The sequence below is a fragment of the Mycteria americana genome, chromosome 9 (genome assembly GCF_035582795.1).
Source record: "Mycteria americana isolate JAX WOST 10 ecotype Jacksonville Zoo and Gardens chromosome 9, USCA_MyAme_1.0, whole genome shotgun sequence".
NCBI classification, from domain to species: domain Eukaryota; kingdom Metazoa; phylum Chordata; class Aves; order Ciconiiformes; family Ciconiidae; genus Mycteria; species Mycteria americana.
In genome coordinates, this window is record NC_134373.1 from 8,580,794 (window position 1) to 8,605,397 (window position 24,604).

The 24,604-nt window shown below is 39.0% G+C and overlaps 1 protein-coding gene across 2 annotated transcripts in view; it reads left to right on the forward strand.

The window, feature by feature from the left end:
* Positions 1–23,070, forward strand: part of COL3A1 (collagen type III alpha 1 chain) — a 53,174-nt gene extending 30,104 nt beyond the window's left edge. For both annotated transcript variants that reach the window (XM_075511819.1, XM_075511820.1), the window contains 38 exons: positions 815–859; positions 1,593–1,646; positions 2,168–2,266; positions 2,388–2,432; positions 2,555–2,653; positions 3,442–3,495; positions 3,631–3,738; positions 4,959–5,012; positions 5,136–5,234; positions 6,416–6,469; positions 6,828–6,926; positions 7,077–7,130; positions 7,263–7,316; positions 7,855–7,908; positions 8,284–8,337; positions 8,551–8,595; positions 8,687–8,785; positions 8,884–8,991; positions 9,565–9,618; positions 10,631–10,684; positions 10,789–10,842; positions 11,446–11,499; positions 11,835–11,942; positions 12,116–12,169; positions 12,670–12,723; positions 14,125–14,286; positions 14,413–14,520; positions 15,323–15,430; positions 15,850–15,903; positions 16,088–16,195; positions 16,833–16,886; positions 16,997–17,104; positions 18,374–18,427; positions 18,647–18,754; positions 19,430–19,712; positions 20,211–20,398; positions 20,592–20,834; positions 21,899–23,070. In XM_075511819.1, coding sequence (XP_075367934.1) covers positions 815–859; positions 1,593–1,646; positions 2,168–2,266; positions 2,388–2,432; positions 2,555–2,653; positions 3,442–3,495; positions 3,631–3,738; positions 4,959–5,012; positions 5,136–5,234; positions 6,416–6,469; positions 6,828–6,926; positions 7,077–7,130; positions 7,263–7,316; positions 7,855–7,908; positions 8,284–8,337; positions 8,551–8,595; positions 8,687–8,785; positions 8,884–8,991; positions 9,565–9,618; positions 10,631–10,684; positions 10,789–10,842; positions 11,446–11,499; positions 11,835–11,942; positions 12,116–12,169; positions 12,670–12,723; positions 14,125–14,286; positions 14,413–14,520; positions 15,323–15,430; positions 15,850–15,903; positions 16,088–16,195; positions 16,833–16,886; positions 16,997–17,104; positions 18,374–18,427; positions 18,647–18,754; positions 19,430–19,712; positions 20,211–20,398; positions 20,592–20,834; positions 21,899–22,045 — 3,435 coding nt within the window. In that variant the 3' untranslated portion in view covers positions 22,046–23,070. The remainder of the gene's footprint in view (positions 1–814; positions 860–1,592; positions 1,647–2,167; positions 2,267–2,387; positions 2,433–2,554; positions 2,654–3,441; positions 3,496–3,630; positions 3,739–4,958; positions 5,013–5,135; positions 5,235–6,415; positions 6,470–6,827; positions 6,927–7,076; positions 7,131–7,262; positions 7,317–7,854; positions 7,909–8,283; positions 8,338–8,550; positions 8,596–8,686; positions 8,786–8,883; positions 8,992–9,564; positions 9,619–10,630; positions 10,685–10,788; positions 10,843–11,445; positions 11,500–11,834; positions 11,943–12,115; positions 12,170–12,669; positions 12,724–14,124; positions 14,287–14,412; positions 14,521–15,322; positions 15,431–15,849; positions 15,904–16,087; positions 16,196–16,832; positions 16,887–16,996; positions 17,105–18,373; positions 18,428–18,646; positions 18,755–19,429; positions 19,713–20,210; positions 20,399–20,591; positions 20,835–21,898) is intronic.
* The last annotated feature ends 1,534 nt before the right edge of the window (positions 23,071–24,604 follow it).

Genomic DNA, 24,604 nt, shown 5'->3' on the forward strand with positions numbered 1-24,604 from the left:
ACACTTCTCACTCACAATGTGTTCATCATCTTATTCTCTATTTCCTTTTTTTAAATGAACAGATTACACATTGGGGGAGAGTTCAGTGTTTCAGCATAAGCTCAGGTTCAGCCAAGAGGAATAGGGAGGAAGAGTGGAAGCAAAGGGCAGCAGCAGAACGCAGAGAGAGGAAAAACTGCAATCTCAGAAGTAACTTGCAGGAAAAAGATCAAATTACTCTTTGACTGAGATTAGGGGGTACATTCTTTGCTCTGAAGGAAGTAAGAGTTCATAGCGTCCAACACAATCAACAAAGCACAGCTAAAGTATAATAACCAGCAACTTGTTCGTACAAACGCTATATAACCTGAGCAGTGGACCAGGTCTAACATGTCTACAAGACAGGCAACAGGATTTAAATCATACCACTGTTTATTAGGTTTTTGGAGTGAAATTTTAGTCTTTTAAGTGAATTAGAAGTAACTGTTACTTTGAAATATACATCTGTTGCGATTTTATTTATTTAACCTTAAGAACTGTGCACACAAATGATGCTTTGTAACTGCTACTTCCTTAAGAAATGTAATAAGAATACATTTTTATGTCTTGCTGTCTCATCATTACAGTACAAGTCACGTAAAGTGTTGGATATTCCTTCACAAAATATTTAGTTAATTATTATTTTAGAATTACAGTTGAGGAATCCTTGGGTCTTGGTCAACTAAGTGGGGATGTACAGACACAAAAAGATGGTCTGTGAGTCATGGGCATTAAAGCATGGGGGTTCTGTGTCCAGGATAGTGCTCTGTACCCAACACCTCTCTTCTTTCTGTAGGGTGCCAGTGGCAAAGACGGATCTCCAGGAGCAGCAGGCCCACCTGTAAGATGACTTACAGATGTTTGACTTTAAGTATTTGGGTTGCTCAAGTCTAATTACTTCTAGCTTATGTTCTGCAGTGCCAGCAAACCCGAGAATGGGGGTGCACTGGTTTAAGAATGAGCATGGTATTTAATTCTATTTCATAACTGTGTTGATTAAGATCCTTGAAGCATACAGCGCTACAGGAGAGCTTTAACACTGTAAATCAGAAAATGCATAAATCCAAAATCAGATTATTTTCAGAGAACATACAAATGGATAGAATTGCTGTTCTTTATGCAGATCAAATTTTGAATGGTCTTACCAAATACATTATTTAGCAGTCTGAGGTGGGCAAAAATTTTCCTTTTCCATTTGCTTAGAAACCTGAGCATGTCCACTTGTATGTGTAACAGCTATATTGGCTTTTTTTTTTTCTCCTACACCTTTTTGATAATTGGAACAAGTTTTGAACATTTTTTATAACTTAATCTCTTTAATGATAGCTTTCATGTTTTTTAAATTTACAACACAGAAATCTAGCTGAACATGTAAAAGTCAGGGTAACTAAGATGTAGGTGTGATATTTTAGGACTAGCCAAACTTCATCTTCTACAGCATGATTTATATTTGCTATTTTGCCAGGTGTTTCCTTACTCAGAGAAAAATCTCATAATCAGACATTTTTTTAACTTAAGATTGATTCCATATGGCTTTTACCTTTTGCATTAATAGTATTTCTTTCACTTTTAAGGGTCCCCCAGGTCCCCCTGGAACTGCAGGATTTCCAGGCTCTCCAGGTTTTAAGGTATTCAGCTAAAGATGCATACTAATATAGGATTTGGTCCTTTCTCTAGTTAGCCAGCTTATGTCACTATACATCTTTATTTTATAAGTCCTACTTTTTCTGGCTGCTATTACACTGCTTGCAAGCCCAGAACTGATGTGTTTTCATATCAGCTGCTGTAGATGACCACACGAGACAAACCCTATCCTCGTCACCTTCACGAATACCCACCCCAAAGCACCATTAAGTGGCAGACCTAATGCTTTATGTTGTGTTATGGGAGGGGCTCAAGTGAACTTCCCACAGCTAGAGGAGCTGTGCACGTGCTGGCTGGAGCGCGTGGGTACCGTGTGCCTGGGCACCGGGTCCCCGTGCTGATCTGGCTCACGCACTCAGGTGATGATGGTGGTAACCTTCTTCCCAAATCACGCAAAGATGCCACAGTAGAGGAAGAAGCCATGAAGCTAATACTGATTGCCCTGGAGACAAGACTAAAATCCATTAATTTTCTCCTTTTACTGTTTTTTTTTTTTTTTTTGTAGGGTGAAACTGGTCCTCCTGGTCCTGCTGGTTCTAGTGGTAGTCCTGGAGAGAGAGGAGAACCTGGTCCTCAAGGTTCTGCTGGGCCACCCGGGCCTCAGGTACGTAAATACCACATGGGAGCTGAGAAGTGTTGTGCCACCTGCTCTTCACAAAGCCCTACATGTCCTTTGGTTTAGTCCTAGGTTAGCAGCATCAGTTATTTATACATTATTTTTTCAGGGCCCTCCTGGAAGAGCTGGAAGCCCTGGCGGCAAGGGTGAAATGGTGGGTACTTTTCATATCGCTGTCTTTTGCTGCATTGTGTTGGTGAAGGTTGCTGTTTGGACTGGGCAGAGACCAGCGATGCCGTGCTCTCTTCATCCCCATCTGCTGTTCACTCTCAACAGGGACCTTCTGGTATTCCTGGTGCTCCTGGTCTGCCGGGAGGCCGCGGTCTTCCTGGTACTCCAGGTACAAGTGGAAGCCCTGGAGCAAAAGGCACTCCGGTGAGTTACTAATACTCATTACACTGGTTGTACAAACAAATATGGTGGAAGTAGTTCTGATACCATTAAAAAAAAAAAAAAAAAACCATTGAATTTGTCCTGTTCACTTGAGATGGTCTAATAAATTCTTTTATAATAACAATGGGCAATTATTTTTATAAATATATATCTCTTTCACACATATATTGCTATATATAAAAATTATACATAAATATGAGAATAATATTTATTTGCTTTCCTAAATTATCTATCGATTCTGAAACACACAACCAAAGAATAGCTTGTCTAAAATGGCTACATTAGACAAAATCTGTTGTTTTAAAATCCTAATTTCACCTGTTTAAATTCCCACGGGCTGAGTCCACAGTCCACTACACCTAGTGAGTTGTACCTACTCTTATACTGTCATTCACCCCAGCAGGCTCTTTCCTGACAGCCTTACACCACACGTGTAAGGATCTCTGACTTTGTCAGAGAAAATACTCAGGGACTTCAAGCAAAAGTCTCAATGATGTCTGAAATAGCTCAGAAACAGACATAAAATTTTACTCAGTGGTTTTTAAGATTGTATCACTTCTTTCCATTACTCGATTTTTAAGGAGCCCCATGCATTCCACATCCAGGTTCAACTAGTGCATGCTAATTCCTTTGCAGAACGTAAAATATTAAAAATGAGTCAATAATTTGAAAGATATCATGTCTATTTCTTAGTATTTTAGTACATCTATTTGCTCTAGAATAATACCCTCTTGCAATGCATAATTTTAATGGGATTTTCTCCTGTTTAGGGAGAACCTGGTAAGAATGGTGCAAAAGGAGATCCAGGCCCAAAAGGCGAGCGTGTAAGTGATTTTAAAATGCATTCAGAGACTACTTCCAAGGAAGTCTGAACCCTGAATCATTCCCCATATAAAATCCAGGGGGTTTTTTTGGAGTCTTCTAACTTCACTGGTGGGCTTTTTTGTTGTTGTTGCCAGGGTGAAAATGGCACCCCAGGTGCTCCTGGACCTCCTGGTGAGGAAGGCAAACGAGGTGCAAATGGTGAACCCGGCCAGAATGGCGTACCTGGTACACCTGGAGAAAGGGTAAGCTGCTGTAGATGACCACGCACGCGAGGTACATTCTGAGTTAATACAGAGACAGCAAAATCTGGTGTTCAAAATACTTTGAGGAGAAATTTGGTTCCATATCTGTTCTCAGCAAATTCCAATATGAAACTGGGTTACGAAACTGGGGAGAATTCTTACCTAGTTTCTCATCTGAATTGCAGCGCTTGAATCTATCTCCATCTGAAATAAATTAATTTCTTTCTTTTTTTGATATTGAAGAAGCAGTGATCTTTTATATACCTGGAAGTTGTATCAAAAGATTTGTGCTGAAAAGAAACCATAAACTGTGAGAACTACACGGAGGGGGAAAAAAATCAAAACAAATTTCAAATTTACTTCCCAGTTAACAAAAATGAACAATCATAAAATTTCAGTTCTGGAAAGTGGAATTAACACAAATTCTTCTACATTCAGGATATGTCTTTATGTCAACATCTTTATTGTCAATAGATCTTAAATGTCAATAATGTCAATAACAATGATATTGTCAGGATGTCATCTATTTTGTAATACCTTTATCGCAAACAGGTTTTTTGGCTAGTAGATTTGATAACTTTCCAAAGAACGTTCTCACAAAGGAATTCCTGAATTGATTTATTCAACAAAATAAATAGCAACACCCTTACAAATTTTAGATTTCTGTTTCCATCTGAACCAAAGGAAATTGTGTTGATGTATTTGTAACTCCAAATTTAATAATTGATTGCAGTATTTGCTGAAGCTATGAGGAAACCAAAGATGCACAGTGAACAAATCAATCATATTAAATGTATAAATGGGGCTGCAAATTAAATTTTATAATTCAAATTTCTTGTAAGCAATGAAGATAGTAGTAAATATAAATATTAAAACAGTACAATAGAGCTCTTTTCAGTATTGAATTAGAAGAAAATAATTGTTCAAGACTGAATGTCTTGTTTTATTTTTTATATGAATTTAGAAAACTCATGAATAAAGTAACTAATGCAGGGCCACTTAAAAATAATGGAGGACGGGCTATTTCAACGGGAGGGTTATATCCAAAGAGAAAATAATTCTGTAGACTTTCTTGCTACAGTGAAGTGTCATTTCCATCCCTTTCTTTCATTAGTTTTCATAATAATATGACTAATGGTAAATAGTTTAGGAAAAAAAACAGTTGCCCATTACCTAACTCATATTGCCTATGATCTATATTTTGGTCTTTTATTTGGCAGGGCTCCCCCGGTTTCCGTGGCTTACCCGGTAGCAATGGACTTCCAGGTGAAAAGGTATAAGTCTTCCTCTAAAAAACACCCCAAACTTCTGGAGAATCAACGTGAATTTGAATGGACAATTTCAGATTCAATATGATGCTGATTTCCTTGCTGTGAATTTCAACATCTCTTTTTTAGGGTCCTGCAGGTGAACGTGGTAGCCCAGGTCCTCCTGGCCCCAGTGGACCCGCAGGAGAGCGTGGACAAGATGGAGGCCCAGGTCTTCCCGGAATGAGAGTAAGACAGGACATCTCCAAGAAAATGAGATAAAGTCTATTAGAGATGCCTCATCTCAGCTGATACAATAAAGGAGTCCAGTTTGAAAAATTTTCCATTAATTCCTTTAAGTAGAGTGCATATATTCATAGTGCAATAGATAGCCATGCAGAGACACGGGGCATTCAGAGAACATCTGTCACAAGGGAATAAAGAAGCTTATATGAAGCTGAACATGCTCCCCAGTTCTCAGAGTATGCCATGCACTATCATGAGATAGGGCTTTAATGTGAATTAGCATTGGATGATTTTCTGTATTGTCTATGTACATTTTAGCAAATTTTATAATTTATTATAAAATGCATGATGTTTAGTATATTTAATAGGTATTTGGGTTACTGTATTTAAATATACTTGTATTTAAATTATTATTTAAATAGACTTAAATATAACATTTAAATAATTAAATTAGACATTAATTTAAATATGTCAATATACTTAAGTACTTAACTTATATTTATTGCTTATTTGCAAATAAAGCAAATAAGCTGTTGGTCAAATTTTCACAGTACATATCAAGATTTTCAGAGATAACCCATTGTGTAATATGTACAGGATTACATGTACATAACATATGTAACAACATTCTGTGAGCTAAACTAAGAATTAGCAATTGCTGACAACAAATACATTGAAATTCAAAAGTCAGCCTGACTGCAGGCTTCTGGGAGCTAAACAAGATGTTATTGGAAATGAAAATGAATGATTTAAAATATAACAAAAATAATATTTAAAAATGTAAAACAAGTTAACTAAAATATGTTATAAATTGTGTTGCTTTTAAGTAGAGGTACATAGTCAAAATTGTTTCATTCCTTGATTTTTACCATCTGAAATTAGTTTTCTTCCCAAATAATGAAAGAATACAATTTTTGTGCATGTTGATTAATGTCCAATGCCTTGATTATATACAATGACTCTCAGAGAAAGCAATAAACTCCTAACAAAATAATTTGTTAGCTTTCTCCAATTTTTCCCCTTAATGGGATGGGGGAAAATGGGAGGAGTTTTAATCTTTATTAAGGAGGTTAAAATCAAGCAAGTAGTTTAAAATGTCTTTTTATATATTTATGTTTATGTAATGTAACTTAATACTACACATTTTAAACTGAAAAATAACACTTTTGCTTCTTCAATTGCAGGGTTTGCCCGGAATTCCAGGAAGCCCTGGAAGCGATGGGAAACCTGGCCCTCCAGTATGTACATTGTGCAAATATTTTCCTCTAGTCCTCCTACTGACCTTACCCTCATCCCACAGTATCTACATGACAGTTTGTTATCACAGTCAGATTGTCTCTCTTTTTGTTTGTTTTAATTACCAGAGCACTTTATATGCTGTCTTACTGTAATAACATTCTGTAAATCTTGTCATTTAATACTATTTAAAATACAGAGTATACAGAAACTTAGCTGAAACACAAAACGCATAATAAGTTTTGAATGACAATGTCTCTAGCCTGATCTCACCCTCACTCACTATTTAATGAGTCATGGATATTCATGTCTTTCACCTAACAGATGCCATGTCGTCTTTTGTTTTTTTGCTGATCCCAGGGTAGTCAGGGTGAATCTGGCCGCGCTGGTCCACCTGGCCCCTCAGGCCCACGTGGTCAACCAGGTGTAATGGGTTTCCCTGGACCTAAGGGCAATGAGGTGGGTGAGCTTTCTCCCCTTCTCCTGTGCTTATGCTTGATCAGTCAACTCTTAAGTTGCTCCATAGTGGGACTATGTGGTGCTGCAGCTTTTAGTTATTGTATGCTGACCAGAACAGGTATTCTAAATGTGATCCTTCTCTTTTGTAAGGGTGCACCAGGTAAGAACGGAGAAAGAGGCCCTGGTGGACCGCCTGGAGCACCTGTAAGTTTCATTAACATTTTGTTTAAATATATAAAAATTTAATAATGACATAATATTAATTAATAATAATTTTGTGACTCTTATAAAAATTATATCAACCCATAACCATAGCCTAATTTTGTCTTTGTATAGGGTCCTGCTGGGAAGAATGGTGATGTTGGCCTCCCAGGTCCTCCTGGACCTACCGTAAGTGTGGTAGTCCCATAAGAGGCAATTATCAGTTATTGCCAAGGTGGTCTGGCATCTACAGACAGAGACTGTGAATTTAGGGGAAGGAAAATATTTTTAGTGATATAAAGAAATCTTCTTTTATGAAGACAAATAAAAGAACTCTCCTTTGCCATTATTTTAATAAATCAATACTCAAAACTTTGTTAGGAGAAACTTGAGTCGGGTATACCTGGTATAAGTTGAAATGAAAAGTCAATTTAGAGCTCTTGGGGATCTACCACCTTTTCAAATTGGAGGATATTATTGCTCCCTTTAACATTTATCAGAGCTAGCATTTCAGACTAGTATCAGGTATAAATGTGTCTGCTGAATTACATCTAATGGTTGGAATGAGAAGAGCAAATACCAGAACACCAAGATACATTAGTCTCTGGGGTTGTGCAATGTCGTCATCAGATCATGATAAGGAGGCATAGATGAGAGGTGGTGTGGAGCTGTTTATATGTTGAAATGTTCTCAGACAATTTTTTTTTCCTCTTTTGTTTGATTCTAGGGTGCTTCTGGAGACAGAGGAGAACCAGGACCAGCAGGTTCACCCGGCCTCCAGGTGCTGTGTGTTTATTGTTTATTGGTTTCTGATTCTTTTTAATAGACTAACACACACACATCCCCCCCCCCCAAAAAAAAAAAAAAAAAAGGAGGCCTCTAAACATTTTCATTAGAGTGCATGTCATCATGTTTTGAAGTAAGACAGATCAACCACTTGACAAAAGTTATTGCTTAGTATTTCATAACTGCAAACCACATGGCTAGCTCAGTAGATTATGTCACATAAAACCTCTAGCTATCAAATTAGCACCTCCTACTTTGTAAAGGATTGGAATGAGTTGGATTCACGTCTTTGTGTCAAAAAAATTTATTAGATAGGAAAATGCATAATTTATCTATGTAACACAGATGATAATACTGTTCCTTCATATAGGGATTGCCTGGTGGACCAGGACCAGCTGGAGAGAATGGAAAGCCTGGAGAACCAGTAAGCAGTAGTTTCTTTTTTTAAAAAAACAACAACAAATATATGAAAAGCTCTTCCTAGATTACGTTTCCAAATTCAGACAGCTATCAGCACTCTGCAGAGCAGCGAAGTCTGCTTTAAGGGATAATAGGCAAGAGAAACAGGGTGCCAACCACAATGTAGATTTACTAAGTACAGTGCATGGATAACTTGCATTTATTTTCTCATAAACAGGGGCCAAAAGGTGATATTGGACCACCCGGATTCCCAGGCCCTAAGGTAAGTCATACAGCAACAGTTCTATAATTACATTAAGGAATTAATGAACCATGAGCCTGACAACAAAGAATAACACATTTCTTTGTCACAGGGTGAAAATGGTATCCCAGGTGAACGTGGTGCACAGGGTCCTCCAGGACCTCCTGGAATAAGAGGTGGGCCAGGTCCTGCTGGCTCAGAAGGTGCCAAGGTACCCATACCCATTGCTTGCTTCCTGCTATTATGTGCATCATTCAGGTTCATATTCTTTTTTTTAATCTTTTCCAATTATTTTTTGTTACTCTTTAGGGTCCTCCTGGACCCCCTGGTGCTCCTGGAGGCACAGGGCTGCCTGGCTTACAGGGAATGCCAGGAGAAAGAGGAGCTTCTGGAAGTCCTGGACCAAAAGGGGATAAGGTAACACACCCATACACACCCACGCACACGCTCTGCCAATTTTATGCTAACTCAGTGTTAGCTTCCCACAAGGCACTGGGTTTGTTCACGTCTTCACTTTTGGCCTGATTTCAGAGGTACTGACTATGTAGCAGTATTGTTGATTTAGCAGTGTGATATGGGTCCTCTGTGTTGAAAATTTTGGATTTTTCACCTGGCTTAAAATATGCTAGATATTTTGCTGTGTTAGATCTCTTGGTGGAGGGATAGGTCAAAACAGTTCTAATGAAGCTAATAAACAATGAGAATAGTTCATACCATGGGCAAACAGTTTGGCATAGACTCCATTTTGAATCAATTTAGGTTTTTTTTCATCAAAGTATTCAGTATCTGATGCTGAATACTGGGCAGAATGTCATCCCCAATTTTAGATTTTTTTGATCACAATAAGGAAATCTGGTTATCGAGATACCCTCAGTATGAGATCCTCTCCTCAGTAATGTTTTAACACCCCCCACCCCCCCCCCCCCCCGCCCCTAATGCTCATCTTATGCTTGCTTCTTGCTTATGCTTTTTATGTCTTATGCTTGCTAGGGAGAACCTGGTGGCAAAGGTGCGGATGGCATTCCTGGTGGGAGAGGAGAGAGAGTGAGTAGTCTTTAAACACCTAAGAGTTTATCAACTAGATTCACATAGTCCACACTTAGAACATGAGTAAACTTACAGTGAATAAATACTGTCTAGGAGAGGTAAAGTAGTAATCCCATTGTATTTCATTCTGGCAGTGCAGATCTGTTTTTGTAAGCTAAATTAGACTTAATACTAGTTTTTGTGATTACAGCCATTTGGGTAGATATAATAGAATTTTTTGCAAGCAGAAGATTACAATTAATTGGGACAATGTTTTGGAGGGAAAGCACCAATACAAAAGTAGAGAAAATGTTACTAGCTTCCTAAACCTAGCTGACTGATGAGGAAAATGCTGGTTATAATGAAGCACAAAAAGACGTCATAAGAGTAAGTATTCTCATACAGAATACTTCTACAGGTTACTATATAGGATATATTTATACATCTGTATAGCATATACACATAAAATAGACACTTGAAATATATACATATATCTAATGACTACATGCAAGCATATATACATCAAAATAATGAGGGATGACAAATATAAAAATGCAGCTTGTATGAGTTGGAGGAAATATAAAAAATGTATTTCAAACCATCAGGTACACATTAAATTTCTCAAGAAAGAAAAAAGTCGGGAAGCTAGTCAAGAGATGTTGAACATATACTGAAGAAATATGGACCAATTATCTATATGAAAAGTTAGGGCAATGGATGACTTTTATTGTCTACCATTGAAAGAGACCTATTAAATGCAGGTGATTTTGGATTAGGTTTAGATGGTGGGAAAAAAAAAAAAAAGAGGATAAATCAATTGGAGATCTCTCACATTGGAAAATGGTGTGATCTCAGAGTGTCACTCCAAAACGTAGTGTGCAACAACTACAATGCACCGGCATTGTAGACTTACTTCCATTTAAATATCTTTAGCAACCTGTTTACACTGAAACATAAATGTATTGATCAAAATAGAGGAATTAACATTGTCATATTTTGATACAAAATATATTGTTTTCTAATTTTTTAGGGTAATGTGGGTCCCATCGGTCCTCCTGGTCCTGCTGGCCCGCCTGGAGATAAGGTAAAGCATCCTCCATAATGATGTTTGATACTGTAAACAGTCACACTGGTGGCTGTTTCATGGGAAGAACAACACCACCTAGTAATCATTCTTGTTCTTTACAGGGAGAGACTGGTCCACCAGGTGCCCCAGGGCCAGTGGGTTCCCGTGGTGGTCCTGTAAGTAATAGTACTTTTCTTCCAGTATAACTTTACCATGGCTCCTCTAGCCTAGTATAGACATCAGTGTTGCACCTACCCTATGAGGAACAGACGTGGCTTGAGTTCAAAATAAACTAAGCACATTCGGCTCCTGTTGACTCTTGAGATTTACAGGTGCTAAGGACTTCAGAAAATCAGTGCTTTTAACACTGTAAAGGGGTCAAAGGGCTGCGGTGACAGGTCAGGGCAAGAGTGTGAGCAGTAGTTGTTTCCATCTTGTCTTACAGTTAAGTAAACTTTTAAAAATACCCTTCTTCTTATATTTATATTTTAGATTAATAAAACAGCACATTTGGATCTCAGTTGGATCTGGGGAACACCATGGATTGTGCTCAGGGTTTATACTGAGATTAGTTTGTCACACTTTAGATAATTATCAGATAATTCCTGAACAGTTGTTTTTAGAGCTCAAGAGCAACTGTTGTTTTGGGTTGGTTTGTTTTCCTCCAAAGGCTGATAAGACAAAGAAACTTCAGTGGCATTCATTGGAGTGTTCTCTAGCTTGTAAAGTGAAGCCTATCTTTCTAACATCTTCCGTTGCTGACATGTTGTTTTCTCCAGGGTGAACGAGGAGAACAAGGTCTTCCTGGACCTGCTGGCTTCCCTGGAGCTCCAGTAAGTATAAATACTTAAAAGCAATTGAATGTGATGATCAGTTTTTAGTTTCTCTAAGTTCATCCACATCTCAGAAAAGCTTCTTGTAACCGCTTTAATATATGTACTTGCTACATACATCTGATTCATTTGCTACTCTTTCTGTACTCAGAGCAACACACAGAGAGCAACATTTCTTTATCCTTCCCTTCCTGTACTGGTAGATCAGTAGAGTTCAACTGCATTCACATTTAATTTCATATTTAAATTCCTTTCAGAAGAGTATCTGGATAGCGTTTCTCATCACAGTGATATCATCTGCATTTTTTGAGTCATAACAATATAATTTTTTACAGGGCCAAAATGGGGAACCTGGTGGGAAAGGAGAAAGAGGCCCACCTGGTCTAAGAGGAGAGGCTGGACCCCCTGGAGCTGCAGGTCCACAAGGTGGTCCTGGTGCACCAGTAAGTTTTTGCTGTTCCTCATTGCTACAAAGAAAGGTTTCTTCAGTTCTTCCTCAGCCTCAAGGCGGCTGGGCCCAAGTGCAAGCATTTGAACTGCCTGAAACTTAATGACACTTCCTATAATTTTAATCTATTTATCAAATCATTTGCTTTATCTGTTTTCTTCCATGTAGGGTCCACCTGGTCCCCAAGGAACAAAAGGAGAACGTGGATCTCCTGGAGGCCCTGTGAGTATCTCTTTGACTTAGCCACTGATAAATTACTCTATCACAACAAACGTGATGTAAATGAAAAACAAGACTTTCAGTGACTTTAGTATCTGCAGTTCAAGAATAATTGAAGTGTTCCGGAAGGCAGAAGGAGTAATTAAAGTTGAGGTGCTTAGTGATCTGGACTACATTGATTTTAATATAAGTAAGGTGCCAAAACAGCTTTTGGCACAATGACCCAAAGCTATAAAATGGCTTATCTCAACAGTTATTAGATTTACATGCCATCTTTGCCAAGTTTCTCAGAGCCTATTAGTCCACCTGAGAGGTACATATGGGACCTTCTCTTGCCAAAAAAGAAAAAAAAAAAGTGAACTTCTTCAGTTCCAGGACATTTAATTCAGGTTTTAAGCAAAACAGCTAAATATAATTCAAAGTCAGCTGTTGCATAAAAATCAATTTGTTCATGTTTTTCCAAGCTTCAAAAAATGACAACTAAAAGTATTGATCTCTTATAGGGTGCTGCTGGTTTCCCTGGTGGTCGCGGTCTACCCGGTCCCCCTGGTAGCAATGTAAGTTGTCTTATCCTCCTTTTCTTTTATTCTTACCTTGTGGATATATTTGGACATATATTAAACTAAATTAAGCTGTGTGTACCTTGACATGAATATAACATAAGCAAAACCACCCTGAATATGATGATTAGACTTAAGGAAAAACTTCTGCAAAAGAGAGTTTACTCTCATCTTATTTCATATGGAATAGCAATTCATTCACTTACCGTCTTGATACTCCTTCCTCTATTATGGTTTGCTTTCCAAAGCCCATCAGAGTTAGTGGAGTCCTTCTCCTGGATCAGGCCCTTGAGTATTTCTGTTGGTGGCAGACATCTTGTCTTCTCTCTTGCTCTTTTATGATGCAAGAAATATTCAATTCAGGATCTTGAATTGGTGTGCATTTTCAAAACTACATTTTGTAGATCACTGTTGAGAATTTTTTTTAGTTGCCTGTAGAATGGAATGGCATTTAATTAACTTGGGACAGAGGAGTTTGGAAAGGTTCTTGTGGCAAATTTTCTCTCTTATGATATGGCCTACAGCTGAAGTTTAATCTACCAGTCTGCTGTGCCCTATTATAAAAACGTATGTTGATGCATCAGCTAATGCCAGTATTTTATACAATATCTGCATGTAAAGAAAAGCTGATTCATAATATCCTTGCATGTTCAACATGCACCTACTTTTGACTCGCATAGTAAAAATTAGATTCTGATTTTTTGATTCTTTAAAAAAATAAGAAAATACAAAGAATACAATGGATTTACCTATTTTAAAATCAAAATGATGTTATCCTTTGTATGGTAACTGAGGTATAAAGTAAGAAAACTTTTATATTTGAATAAACAGATGTTTATTTTCTGTCTTATAGTTACAAATAGATGCAAATTAGAATATGCTGAATAAAAAGAAAAAGTAGGATTTTATTTAAGGTACTGTTAAAGTCAACGTAATTCTTTCCATTGATTGGCCAAGCTAAGAGTTTTAATGAAAGACATTTCATTCTGCACGTGTCCAAGACACCACCTTAAAGGTATCTGGCATGAGTGATTCAAGAAGTCAGTGGGGTCTGCAACTATTTCAAATTTCTGTGGCAGACCCCTGGGTAAGGAACATATATCCTGTGTTGGATACCCATTACAAACACTGGGCATCCAAACCCTGCAGGTGTTGTACTATGCAAACTGTATGTCCAGGCAGTAGGGAGAACAAAAAATCAGGTTTGAAAGTGGTAGGCGAAAGGATTCTCTTTATAAGACCAGATCAGGTTTGGGTGCATAGAGGTTGGACCCTAAATCCACCTTCAGGCAATGAATCAAGCCTGGTTGGCTTTCATGAGAAAGATCAACACCAGTAAGCGTGTGCTACTGTTTCAGATAACACAGCTCACACTCTTCTCTTTAAAATTCCTTTTAGGGTAGTCCAGGTCCCCCTGGTAATGCAGGGCCTGCAGGCAAGGATGGGCCTCCCGGACCCCCTGGTAGCGCTGGTTCTCCTGGCAGTCCAGGACCTGTTGGAGCACGAGGTGAGCCTGGCCCACCAGGCGAAAAAGGGCCACCAGGCTCACGAGGAGAAAGGGTAAGTACACGTGCAGCCAGGGACCGTTATGCTAATTGACAGGGATTATGTTTGTCAAGATTAAGAAGCCACCTATTGAACGTTGAAGATCCTCAGCATTGACTGATCTGACCTTTTCCTAAACAGGGGGCACCAGGAGAAACAGGTCCTCAAGGCATCGTTGGTGGCCGGGGTAGCACAGGTTTGCCAGGTCTGCGTGGCCCGAGCGGTCCGGCCGGTATGCCGGGTGCCAAGGTGAGAGTGCATTCACTGCAGCAATAGCCTCAAAGCTAACGCAACGACTGTAATCCCGCTGCTAATGATAGCTTTGTGTTAAAAAAAGTAATGAACATGTTGTATTTTTAGTCCAGAGACTACAGAATTTACAGTTATTTTTGTTTACATGTGTAAGATCAGGCTTTAAAACATCTGGTAACAAGCAGCTGTGGGATGTGAGGTTGTCTCTAATCTCTGTTTCCAAGAGTCCTGGATCAGATTATCTAGAAGTATATAACCAGCTTCACCTACTTAAGGAGGGCCATGGGCTATAAACTCTCCTTGAGACTAGAACCGAGTTATAGTTTCACCTACCACAAGTTGTTTATCTTTGCTCAATTCTCAATATGTTTCTTGCTTAAATATTATGACCCAAACAGGAAAATACTTTCACCTCCCTCCAGAAAAGGTGGTGTGAGGCTTAGTTTGTATTTTATCGCTAATATTGTGATGGACTAGCATTTTTTTGTTAACTGCTTTGGCTATTGTTTTTGGGCACATAAGAAGAGACACCCATTTATTATTTCTTAGTCAACAAAACAATAAGGAATGTTCCTTGGATTCAATGGCCTTTCATGAATATTACTAGCGATGAAAAGAAACCAGTTTGGCCAAGTTTCTCGTTTTCTTATTTTGAGTATTCACAGTCACCAAAGTCATACTGGCCCTTCACTTTATTAGGTCTCCTTCATAATCACTGCATATTTAATTAAAGATGTATAATACAATGGTATTTCATAAGTACATCATCTGCAACTAAATCGTTTCCCTTCTTGTTCAGGGTGAAGATGGTAAACCAGGCGTCAATGGTGTCCCAGGAGAACGCGGTGCTCCTGGTGCACAAGGTCCTATGGGACAAAGAGGCTTACCTGGAGAGCCTGGCAGAGATGTGAGTGGATGTGTTAGACCTTCCTGCTAGCTTATGAGTTACAAACAGGGGACTTGGAGAGTAAATATGATTTAAGGTTCACAAAGCCTCCCTCAAGTGCCTGATGCACAGGGGCCTGGGCAGATTACATCCTCATGTAAGGTGGTGTAGCCTGCTGACTCTGCTATAGCTTTTACTAGCTGTGGACCACATCTCTGTCTCACTTAGAACTGAACAAGAGACCGCACTGCCTGTATGCTGACAAAATAATGCAGGACTGATAGATCTTTTATGGGCCCCTCCACCTCCAGGAACTCTTCCTTCTTCAAAACTTTCTCTTTCTTTGATGAGCATTATTTAAGCTTACTGGAAAACAAGCTGTCTATTCATCATCTAGCTTATGAACAAACTGTACCAATCTTTTTTTTTTTCCCCCCCAGGGTAACCCTGGCTCAGATGGCTTGCCTGGACGTGATGGATCCCCAGGAGGCAAAGTAAGGAATCACCAATATCTTTAGATTGCCAAATAAATGTTTTGTAGATATGACAATATACGTAGCTAGGTCTGTGCTATGTAACTTGTTCCTTGAATGTCTTGTGATCCACTGAATATACTCTTTACGTTGTAGTTCTGTAAAACATTAAATTTCTTATCCCATCAACTGTGACTATCTGCAGGGTGACCGTGGTGAAAGTGGCTCTCCTGGCCCTCCGGGACCTCCTGGTCAGCCTGGACCTGCAGGTAGCAGCGGTGCACCTGGAAAAGCAGGTGAAAGAGGATTTCAGGTAAGACCAAAGTAAATAGCTTACTGCTTATTTACATACCTTTCCTATGCAAAGTCCATTTCATGCTGTAATAACGTGGAAGTTTGGAAGAGTCTTCCATCTGTTACTGTCATATTTTCTTGGCATCGAGGACCTCTTTTATAAGGATATTAAGGGGAAAGACATCACAGTTTACATTCCTGATAACTAATAGAAATTAAGCTCAAAATCCACATACTGCTCAGGATGCCAAAAAGCACATCATCCCACCAGACCCCATCTTAATTCCCATCCCGTCTGGTCCTCATGCAGCACAAGTGATGTTATTTATTTAAACTAAGGAAGTAACTTTGGAAGTCTTCAAGTGATTTCTGAGAAGTGCTGACACTAGCACAGCTTGAGCACTGAGCACCTCACAAAATGAAGAAGGGGTCTAGTGCATGTGGTATGCATCAGTGCCTACAAGCAGCTGAGTAAGAATAACATTAGTGGAAAAACGAACTGACCAACATTCTTGCTGATTATAGTGTGTGTGTGTGTGGAGCTTCCCCTTGTTTCCAAACAGCTGCTGGCTTTGAACATACTGCTTATCTGGAAAAAAAAGGCGGTCTAGTCAACTCCAAGTGATCCATGCCATCTTATTCTTATTGTGTCACAGGGTCCACCTGGCCCTCCTGGCTCTGCTGGTCCTGCTGGGGCTCGAGGCCCTGCTGTAAGTCATATTTAAAGTATTTTTGATACCATACATTCACTATTTGCTGTTATTTGGGCATTTTTCTTATTTCTTTATATATTCCTTTTACTGCAAATCTACTCTTAAAGGGTCCTCAAGGTCCTCGTGGTGATAAAGGTGAAACTGGTGAAAGAGGCAGTGCCGGCATAAAGGGTCATAGAGGATTTCCTGGTACCCCTGGTCTCCCTGGTCCTCCTGTGAGTATTTTGCATTGGATTGGGAATTACAGCTGTTCTTAGTTCCTGTGGTTTGGGTCCCAGGTAACTACTTAGCCTTAACTAATTTACTGAGGAAAGAAAAAAAGTATAAAGAACCCATGTAATTTGGTTGTCAAACATGTTCAAAAGTCCAGATTCCCTGAATCACCCTGAAGTAAGTGTTAATGAAGAACTGGAAGAAGCTGCTAGGAGCTAAAACTAGGTTTGCTAAAATCCCTTTCAGCTACATGTCTGCCTTTGCCTGGAACAAGCACTTTTTCCATTCATTTATATAGGCCATTCCTGATTGAATCGTAAGAGATAGAAATAGGGGTTGAAATACTTGTCTATTGGAAATCTATGCTAGACAGACATCTAAATCCATGAAAAAGCTACTCAGAGTCCAAAGACATCTCTTCTGTCATGCATCTTTTGCAGTAATTAATATTAGGGCAAAATGGGCACGAAACTGTAAACTTTGTAAACTACTGAATTGTAAACATGCATTTCCATTTTGAATGTAGTTCTTAATGGCTAAAAGAATTGAAGGGTAATAGACATGCCCTAGGTGTTTATGACAAGTAAAAATTTTAAGAGGGATTTACACTGAAAAGAACTATTAATAGCATTCATGATACAAGTGAGAATCAAGGAACCAAAACTCACCTAGTTAATCTACCAATGACAGCAAAAAGATGGAAGTATTAACTATAAAATGTCACCAATACCAACCTATTTAACAACACAATATAACCTGTTGCCTCACTTATGAGTAAAAAAAGGTCTGATAAATTCTCATTTACACTATGACAGCAAGATGATAAAGCCATAAACATATGGCTTAGTTCTTTGTGGTGCATACATACAGCAATTTTTTTAATGCATTTGAAAACATGAGTATTTGTCAAATTATTTAAATAACTTTACTGGTAATACAATTTTATGGTAATATGCAGCATTTTGAGCCTATAGCTATGTATTCTTATGAATACAAGATTTCAGCCAAAGCTCGTTGATGTCACTTGGCTTTCTTGCATTTTGGATGATATTGCATCACTAGTACTTTTTCATATAGAGAACTTTTGATATGTTTTTCTGGTTAAAGAATGGCACCCATTCTGTCTTATATCTGACATGGGCTTTTTATAAGGATGTGTTTCATATAATCTTAAAGATGTTTCAATGTCTCTATTTAAGGTACATCCAGCTAGACACAAAATATTACTGGGAGGTGTATGACTGACTTACTTGCTTATCTTTTCTTCATAGGGTCCCCTGGGTCCACAAGGTGCAATTGGAAGTCCAGGAGCTTCAGGTGCAAGGGTAAGAAAAACTCCTTACTTAGTGTAACTGGAAGGAAGATTCAGACTGGATTTTTAAAAACAAACAAAATTTAAATTGGCCATCTTAACAGGCAACACCTGAACAAAGACACCTGATAAATGGTACAGAAATGTTTGAAATCCCTCACAAAGTATTCTGAATTTGAGATTATCTGGTAAACTATTTTGACCATATTATTTGTGTTCAACATTGTTCTAGGGTCCCGCAGGACCAGCTGGGCCGCCTGGAAAAGATGGTAGAAGTGGCTATCCTGGTCCAATTGGTCCTCCTGGCCCTCGTGGTAACAGAGGTGAAAGTGGCCCTGCAGTAAGTAAATTGTGCACGCTCAAACAAACAAATCTTCAGGGATTATTCATGAAACATAGGCTGCTCCCCCATTTAAATATCTCCCTCAGAAAATTCTGTACTTCGTGGACAGAGTTTGTGGTAGGAGGTATCTAGCTATCAAGGCTAAATCCAAGCAAATACAGATCATTCGTAGTTCAGTGTAACTATTGATGCACTGGGCGTTGTGTTAGTCTCAGATAATCATTGGCTTTTCCGTGTACAACGGGAAGGCAGGATCTCCTCTTCACTTCAGAGCACAGACTCCCTTTGGGTCTTGGAAGCTATGAAGCAGGTTTCCCAGACTCCTCTAGAGAGGCCAGCACTGCAAAGGTCATTGGCATAGTCACTTGTTCCGAAGCCAAGAAACGGTTATTCTCTGGATTTTGGTGGAAAGGGTACCTTCTCCTTCTCAAAGCCCAGACAGAAGAAGGAAAGTCACAGCTTGACAAAATTAGGAAAAGAAAATTCCAATTTTAGGAAAATAAAGGCCTGGAAAGTCTAACAGATGTTTATACATAGCAAATGCCATTATTTAATGAATAAGTAAATTAAATATTTCTGTGAGGATTCTCATTTTTTAAGAGTAGGGCCCATGCAGACTTTTAGTTTTAACCTGTTGATCTCTACTCAGTGCTACATTCACTATTTTTTTAGGGTCCACCAGGCCAGCCTGGTCTTCCTGGTCCTTCTGGTCCTCCTGGTCCATGTTGTGGTGGTGGTGTGGCTGGCCTGGGTGCTGGTGAAAAAGGTCCAGTGGGCTATGGGTATGAATATCGAGATGAGCCAAAAGAAAATGATATCAATCTGGGTGACATCATGTCTTCGATGAAATCAATTAATAAGCAGATTGAAAACATCATTAGTCCTGACGGGTCACAGAAGAATCCAGCTCGTAACTGCAGAGATCTGAAATTCTGCCATCCTGAGCTCAAGAGTGGTATGTTAGGTTTTTATTTTCACCAGTGGTAGCAGATCTTGATTTTTTTTTTTTTTTTTTTTAATGAATGCTATTGTCTTTGAGTATTTAAATGCCGAGATCTGCTATAAAAATTTGGGGTTTTTTTAAACAAATGTCATCATAAAGATGAGAAATGTAATAATAATTTTAAACTTTAATTTACTATGCATTTACACAGTATGCATACACTGACTTCAACTCCACTCCTTACATGCTTATAAGTGAACATTTGTTTAAATAATTTTATGAAAAAAAAAAAAACCATGACAAGTATAATTTCTATATTTATTTCAAATGTCACTCATATTACAGTATTCACATGAACTCATTTTTATATCATCTTATTTTCTGTGGCATCTCTTCTGTCAAAGTTAATATGCTTCCTAATTTGGCTCAGGAATCTGGCATAGAAATAAGCTTCACCATCATGCAGTCAGATTCTTCTCCAAATATATTTAACATTTTTTTTACCTCTAGGAGAGTACTGGATTGATCCTAACCAGGGCTGCAAGATGGATGCTATTAAAGTATACTGTAATATGGAAACTGGTGAGACATGCCTCAATGCTAACCCCAGCACTGTGCCAAGGAAAAACTGGTGGACTAGCGAAAGCAGTGGAAAGAAACACATTTGGTTTGGAGAATCTATGAATGGAGGCTTCCAGGTAAGAAATTACCACAGTTAACAGCCCAAAAGGAGTACACATATTGTCCTCATGTACCTCGCAACATACTAATAAATAATCCTGAAATTAAACTAAGCTAAACATTTAGTGTGTGAAATGATAACTATATGGACTGGACTGTCCCTAAGACATGATTAAACAAAAACCGTTGGTTATGTGTTGTACTCTGCAGTTCAGCTATGGAGATCCTGAGCTTCCAGAGGATATCTCAGAAGTTCAGCTGGCCTTCCTCCGCATCCTCTCCAGCCGTGCCTCCCAGAACATCACCTACCACTGCAAGAACAGCATCGCCTACATGGATCAAGCTAGTGGAAATGTTAAAAAAGCTCTGAAACTGATGAGCTCTATGGAAAGTGAGATCAAGGCTGAAGGAAACAGCAAATTCACATACGCCGTTCTGGAAGATGGCTGTACTGTAAGTAAACAAGACTTTAGTATGGTAGTTTAATAAATAATTCCCTCTAGAGGACTAGACCCATAATAAAGGAAGAGAGCGCTTTGCATGACCTGGGTCAGGAAAGGACGCAGTTACACCTAACTGCGGAAATTTAGATTCCGTACACCAGAAGCGTCACTCCTGTAGCAACTGTAGAAGGTGAGGTGCACTCACCTGTAAAGCACAGATTTAAATGGATCTCCTTGCTTTAGAGTCAAAGTCAGTGAAGTCACAGTGCCCAAGTTTTGATCCATCCCATGTCAACGCTAAAACTAAGAGTAGTAGGAATCATCTTAGTCATACAAAAAAATCAAGGCTAGCTGATTCAAGCATGGGCTATAATTATGGGAAGGAGCAAACACAGTCATTTCGCAGGTGCAACATTGCTTCACTGTGCCTTGCTCGCTGCAGCAGAAAGTACTGGAGAGGAGCAGTAACATCGATGAGCATGCTGGTCTGGGAGCATCTGCAGCCTTTGATACAAAACACCGTAACACCATCCACAATTTCTCCCTCCTGCTGTTTAAGGTCCCAAAAGCACAACACACACTGACATCTATGGCAGACCTGCCATTTAAGCATGCGTGAACACATCTACTTTGCAGCCACTTTGTGGCCATTTCTTTAACACAAACATGAAGAGCTACCTCATCACTGCTGTCACTTCTTCCTGAGGCCCAAACCACTTTCCAGAGTAGCTGTTTGTGCCATCTCCCAGCATGCAGAGCACATTTCAGTCCTAAGTTAGGGCACTAGTACTGCTCCAGAGTACTCTACTGTCCATCAGGGATCCCATCCCTTCTGAGCCGCAAGGTCTACAAACCCACAAGACCTCACATAAAAGGCCCAGAAATGAAGAATGTCTATCTACATGTTCATTTCTACACAGACTGCAACCAGTTTTCGTGGTGTTGAGAGGGACACATTAATATGGAAAGAGAAAGTATGAAATCCAGTATACTCTAGGAGAACTTTCACATAGCCCAACACTGGTTTCTCTAATGTGGTTTTTTTTTTTTTCTCTGTTCTTTTTAACTTCACAGAAACACACTGGTGAATGGGGTAAAACAGTCTTTGAATACAGAACGCGCAAGACAATGAGGTTGCCTGTGGTTGATATTGCACCCATAGATATTGGTGGTCCTGATCAGGAATTTGGCGTGGACATTGGCCCGGTCTGCTTCTTATAAATCAAAGATCCTGCTCTTTCTGAAACCCCAGCAAACAGATTCACACTCCAACTGTGCTCCTTTGTTTTAGCCTTGTCAGCTAGTACAGGTGACCATCTGTATCCCAGTTATTTATTAACAAAATTTCTGGGGGAAAAATCAATTTGATATCAAGGGTTATTTTTTTCGCTATTACACAAAGTACAGTAAAAATGCTTTTTTGCTCTTTTTTTTTTTTTTTTTTACCAAATTCCATCTTCAAAACATGTCTCCGTGGTGCTATAATACAACTTCAACACTTAATAAAACAACACTGTGTTCTATTAGTTGAATGTTAGCCAATTTACAAAGCACTGATTGCTCCCAGTACCAAAGTTTACCCTTCTTTCTAAGATGCAGTCCATAAAGCTAGAAAGACCTCCCTGTTTCAACTACCTCAACATGGACAGAAACTGGGATGTGTCTGATGACTCAAACGAAAAATCAGTCAAACAAATCAATCAAAACAAACACATTGGACCCATTGGTCAATTCAGTCAAATAATTTGGTACAAAATTGTCTATTTCTGTACTGATTAGCTGTGGAAAAGTACAGTGTATTTTAAGAGTTTAAAACCTTAATGTCAGTAGTCACCGTAATTTTATTGTTGGATTGTATTCTGTTATCAAAGGTGCTTCTCTACTTTCCTGTCATTGCTGGTCAAGACCACTAAAATTAGGGAAGTGTAAAAGACTAATATGATGGTGCTAATGTATTTTTCACTCCTAACTCTGCAAGTCAGGGTTATTGACTTGCTTAAAAAAAAAAAAAAGTAAAGGATTTAAAGCAATTGTAAATGTCTCCTGTCAAAGATCGTCATTGGCATGTCATAGTTGAGAACTTTCTCCCTTCACTCTGTAAAAGTCAATAAAGATGCAAAATTGTGAACTTCTTCTGTCACGTTAACACATTTATAGTGTTGAAGGTTAACCATCTTTGTAAGCTTTTATACGGTTGTTGGTCTATTCCTTACAGAGACACATAATAAAATATCTTAATAAAACTCCTTGTTTCATAAAACTGACTTTTTTTTTTTATTTTGCTATTTGTATCTCTTTCTTCAATCAAATTAATAAGGCAGAACACAACTCTGGTACCACTTTAACTGATTTTTCTAAGGTAATTTGTTTGAAGGAAAACTTGGTAATCCTAAGGGATGCAGTTTATAGCATGATACTACAAAATTTTTTCTTACTTCTTCCACTCCTCTCCATCCAGTGGCTCATTTTTTCAAGTGTGGTGAGCTTCTCTGAGTATCGGCATGGATTCAGCTCTGACAGCAAGATCCAAAACAGTGCCCATGCACCTAGGCAGATCAGTTTGGAGGAAATAAAAGAGCTTAATTCTCCCTCCCCCTCAAAAAACCCTGCCTCAGTCTAAATAAATAGGCAGTCATAGGCTACTATCCTTTCAGATGGCAGCTTAAATAAATGGCCTAAGGGTCTCCTACAGTGCAGGCTAGTGGCACTAGCAGTTTGATGAAGCTGACGATCTAAGCATCTTGATATTTTTTATGGCTATTGGAGCTGCACAACTAAGTCATCCCCAGACCTTAGCAAAAATTCCAGGAGATGCAATTACCGCAGGAGTTTGGCAGTGCCTGAGCCTCAGGCCAGAAGGAGGAACTTGGCCACACACCAGAATCCAGGCTGTGAAACCTCTCCCAGGGGTAGGTGCTGATAGATGCCACTCAGTCTTTCCTGTGAAGGAAGATACAGAGCCTGCCCCCACCTCATTACCACACCGCCACGCGTTGCTCCGCAGCCCAGGATCAGTAAGGATCCTCTACAACAAGGTCAGACACAAAAAATTAGGGAGGAAAACATTCACATTCTTAAAGGTTCTCATCGAGGGTTATGGATCATGCATCCTCTGCGAATGCTTTCTGGATTGGATCAAGCTGTAAAACTGGGCAGAGAAATACTATTTTTTTCAGAAACCTCACCAGATCTGAGTCTGAGCCAAGACACTGCCCTGCTCTGGCATCATGGAATTTGGACGTGCCCATGCAGAAGCAGAATAGTGAGGGTCTGGGGAGACCTTAACAGCACAAATGCAGTATCAACACAGGCATGACTGTACTTCATGCAGCATAAAAGAATAGTGCCAACAATTCATAAAAAATACTGGCTTTTGCAGGAAACCTCCTCATTTTACGGTGAAAATAGCTACCATTTATGGAAGATGAGAATTACATGTACGTAATAATATTAATCTGACATAAATTAGATGGTAGGAAATCTTTTGATTGGAGTTGAAATTTTATCAAAGCAGCTGGTAAGAATGCTGGCTGGTGGAAAAATGCACTGGAAAAACCTGTCCTTAATCCCCAGGCAGAAAAAAAATATCCTCTGTGATCTCCAGTACTACTGTGGCTGAGTGAATGACTGGCAGCAATTACTCAACCTTAAAACTGAAGGTTTGGGGGCTTTTTTTTTTTTCCTAAATAAAACATATAGTCATCAAGTCTTTGATTAATAATTTCTACTAATGAAAGATGATTACTGGAACATTTGCAGAAGACACAAAGAAATGGCCAA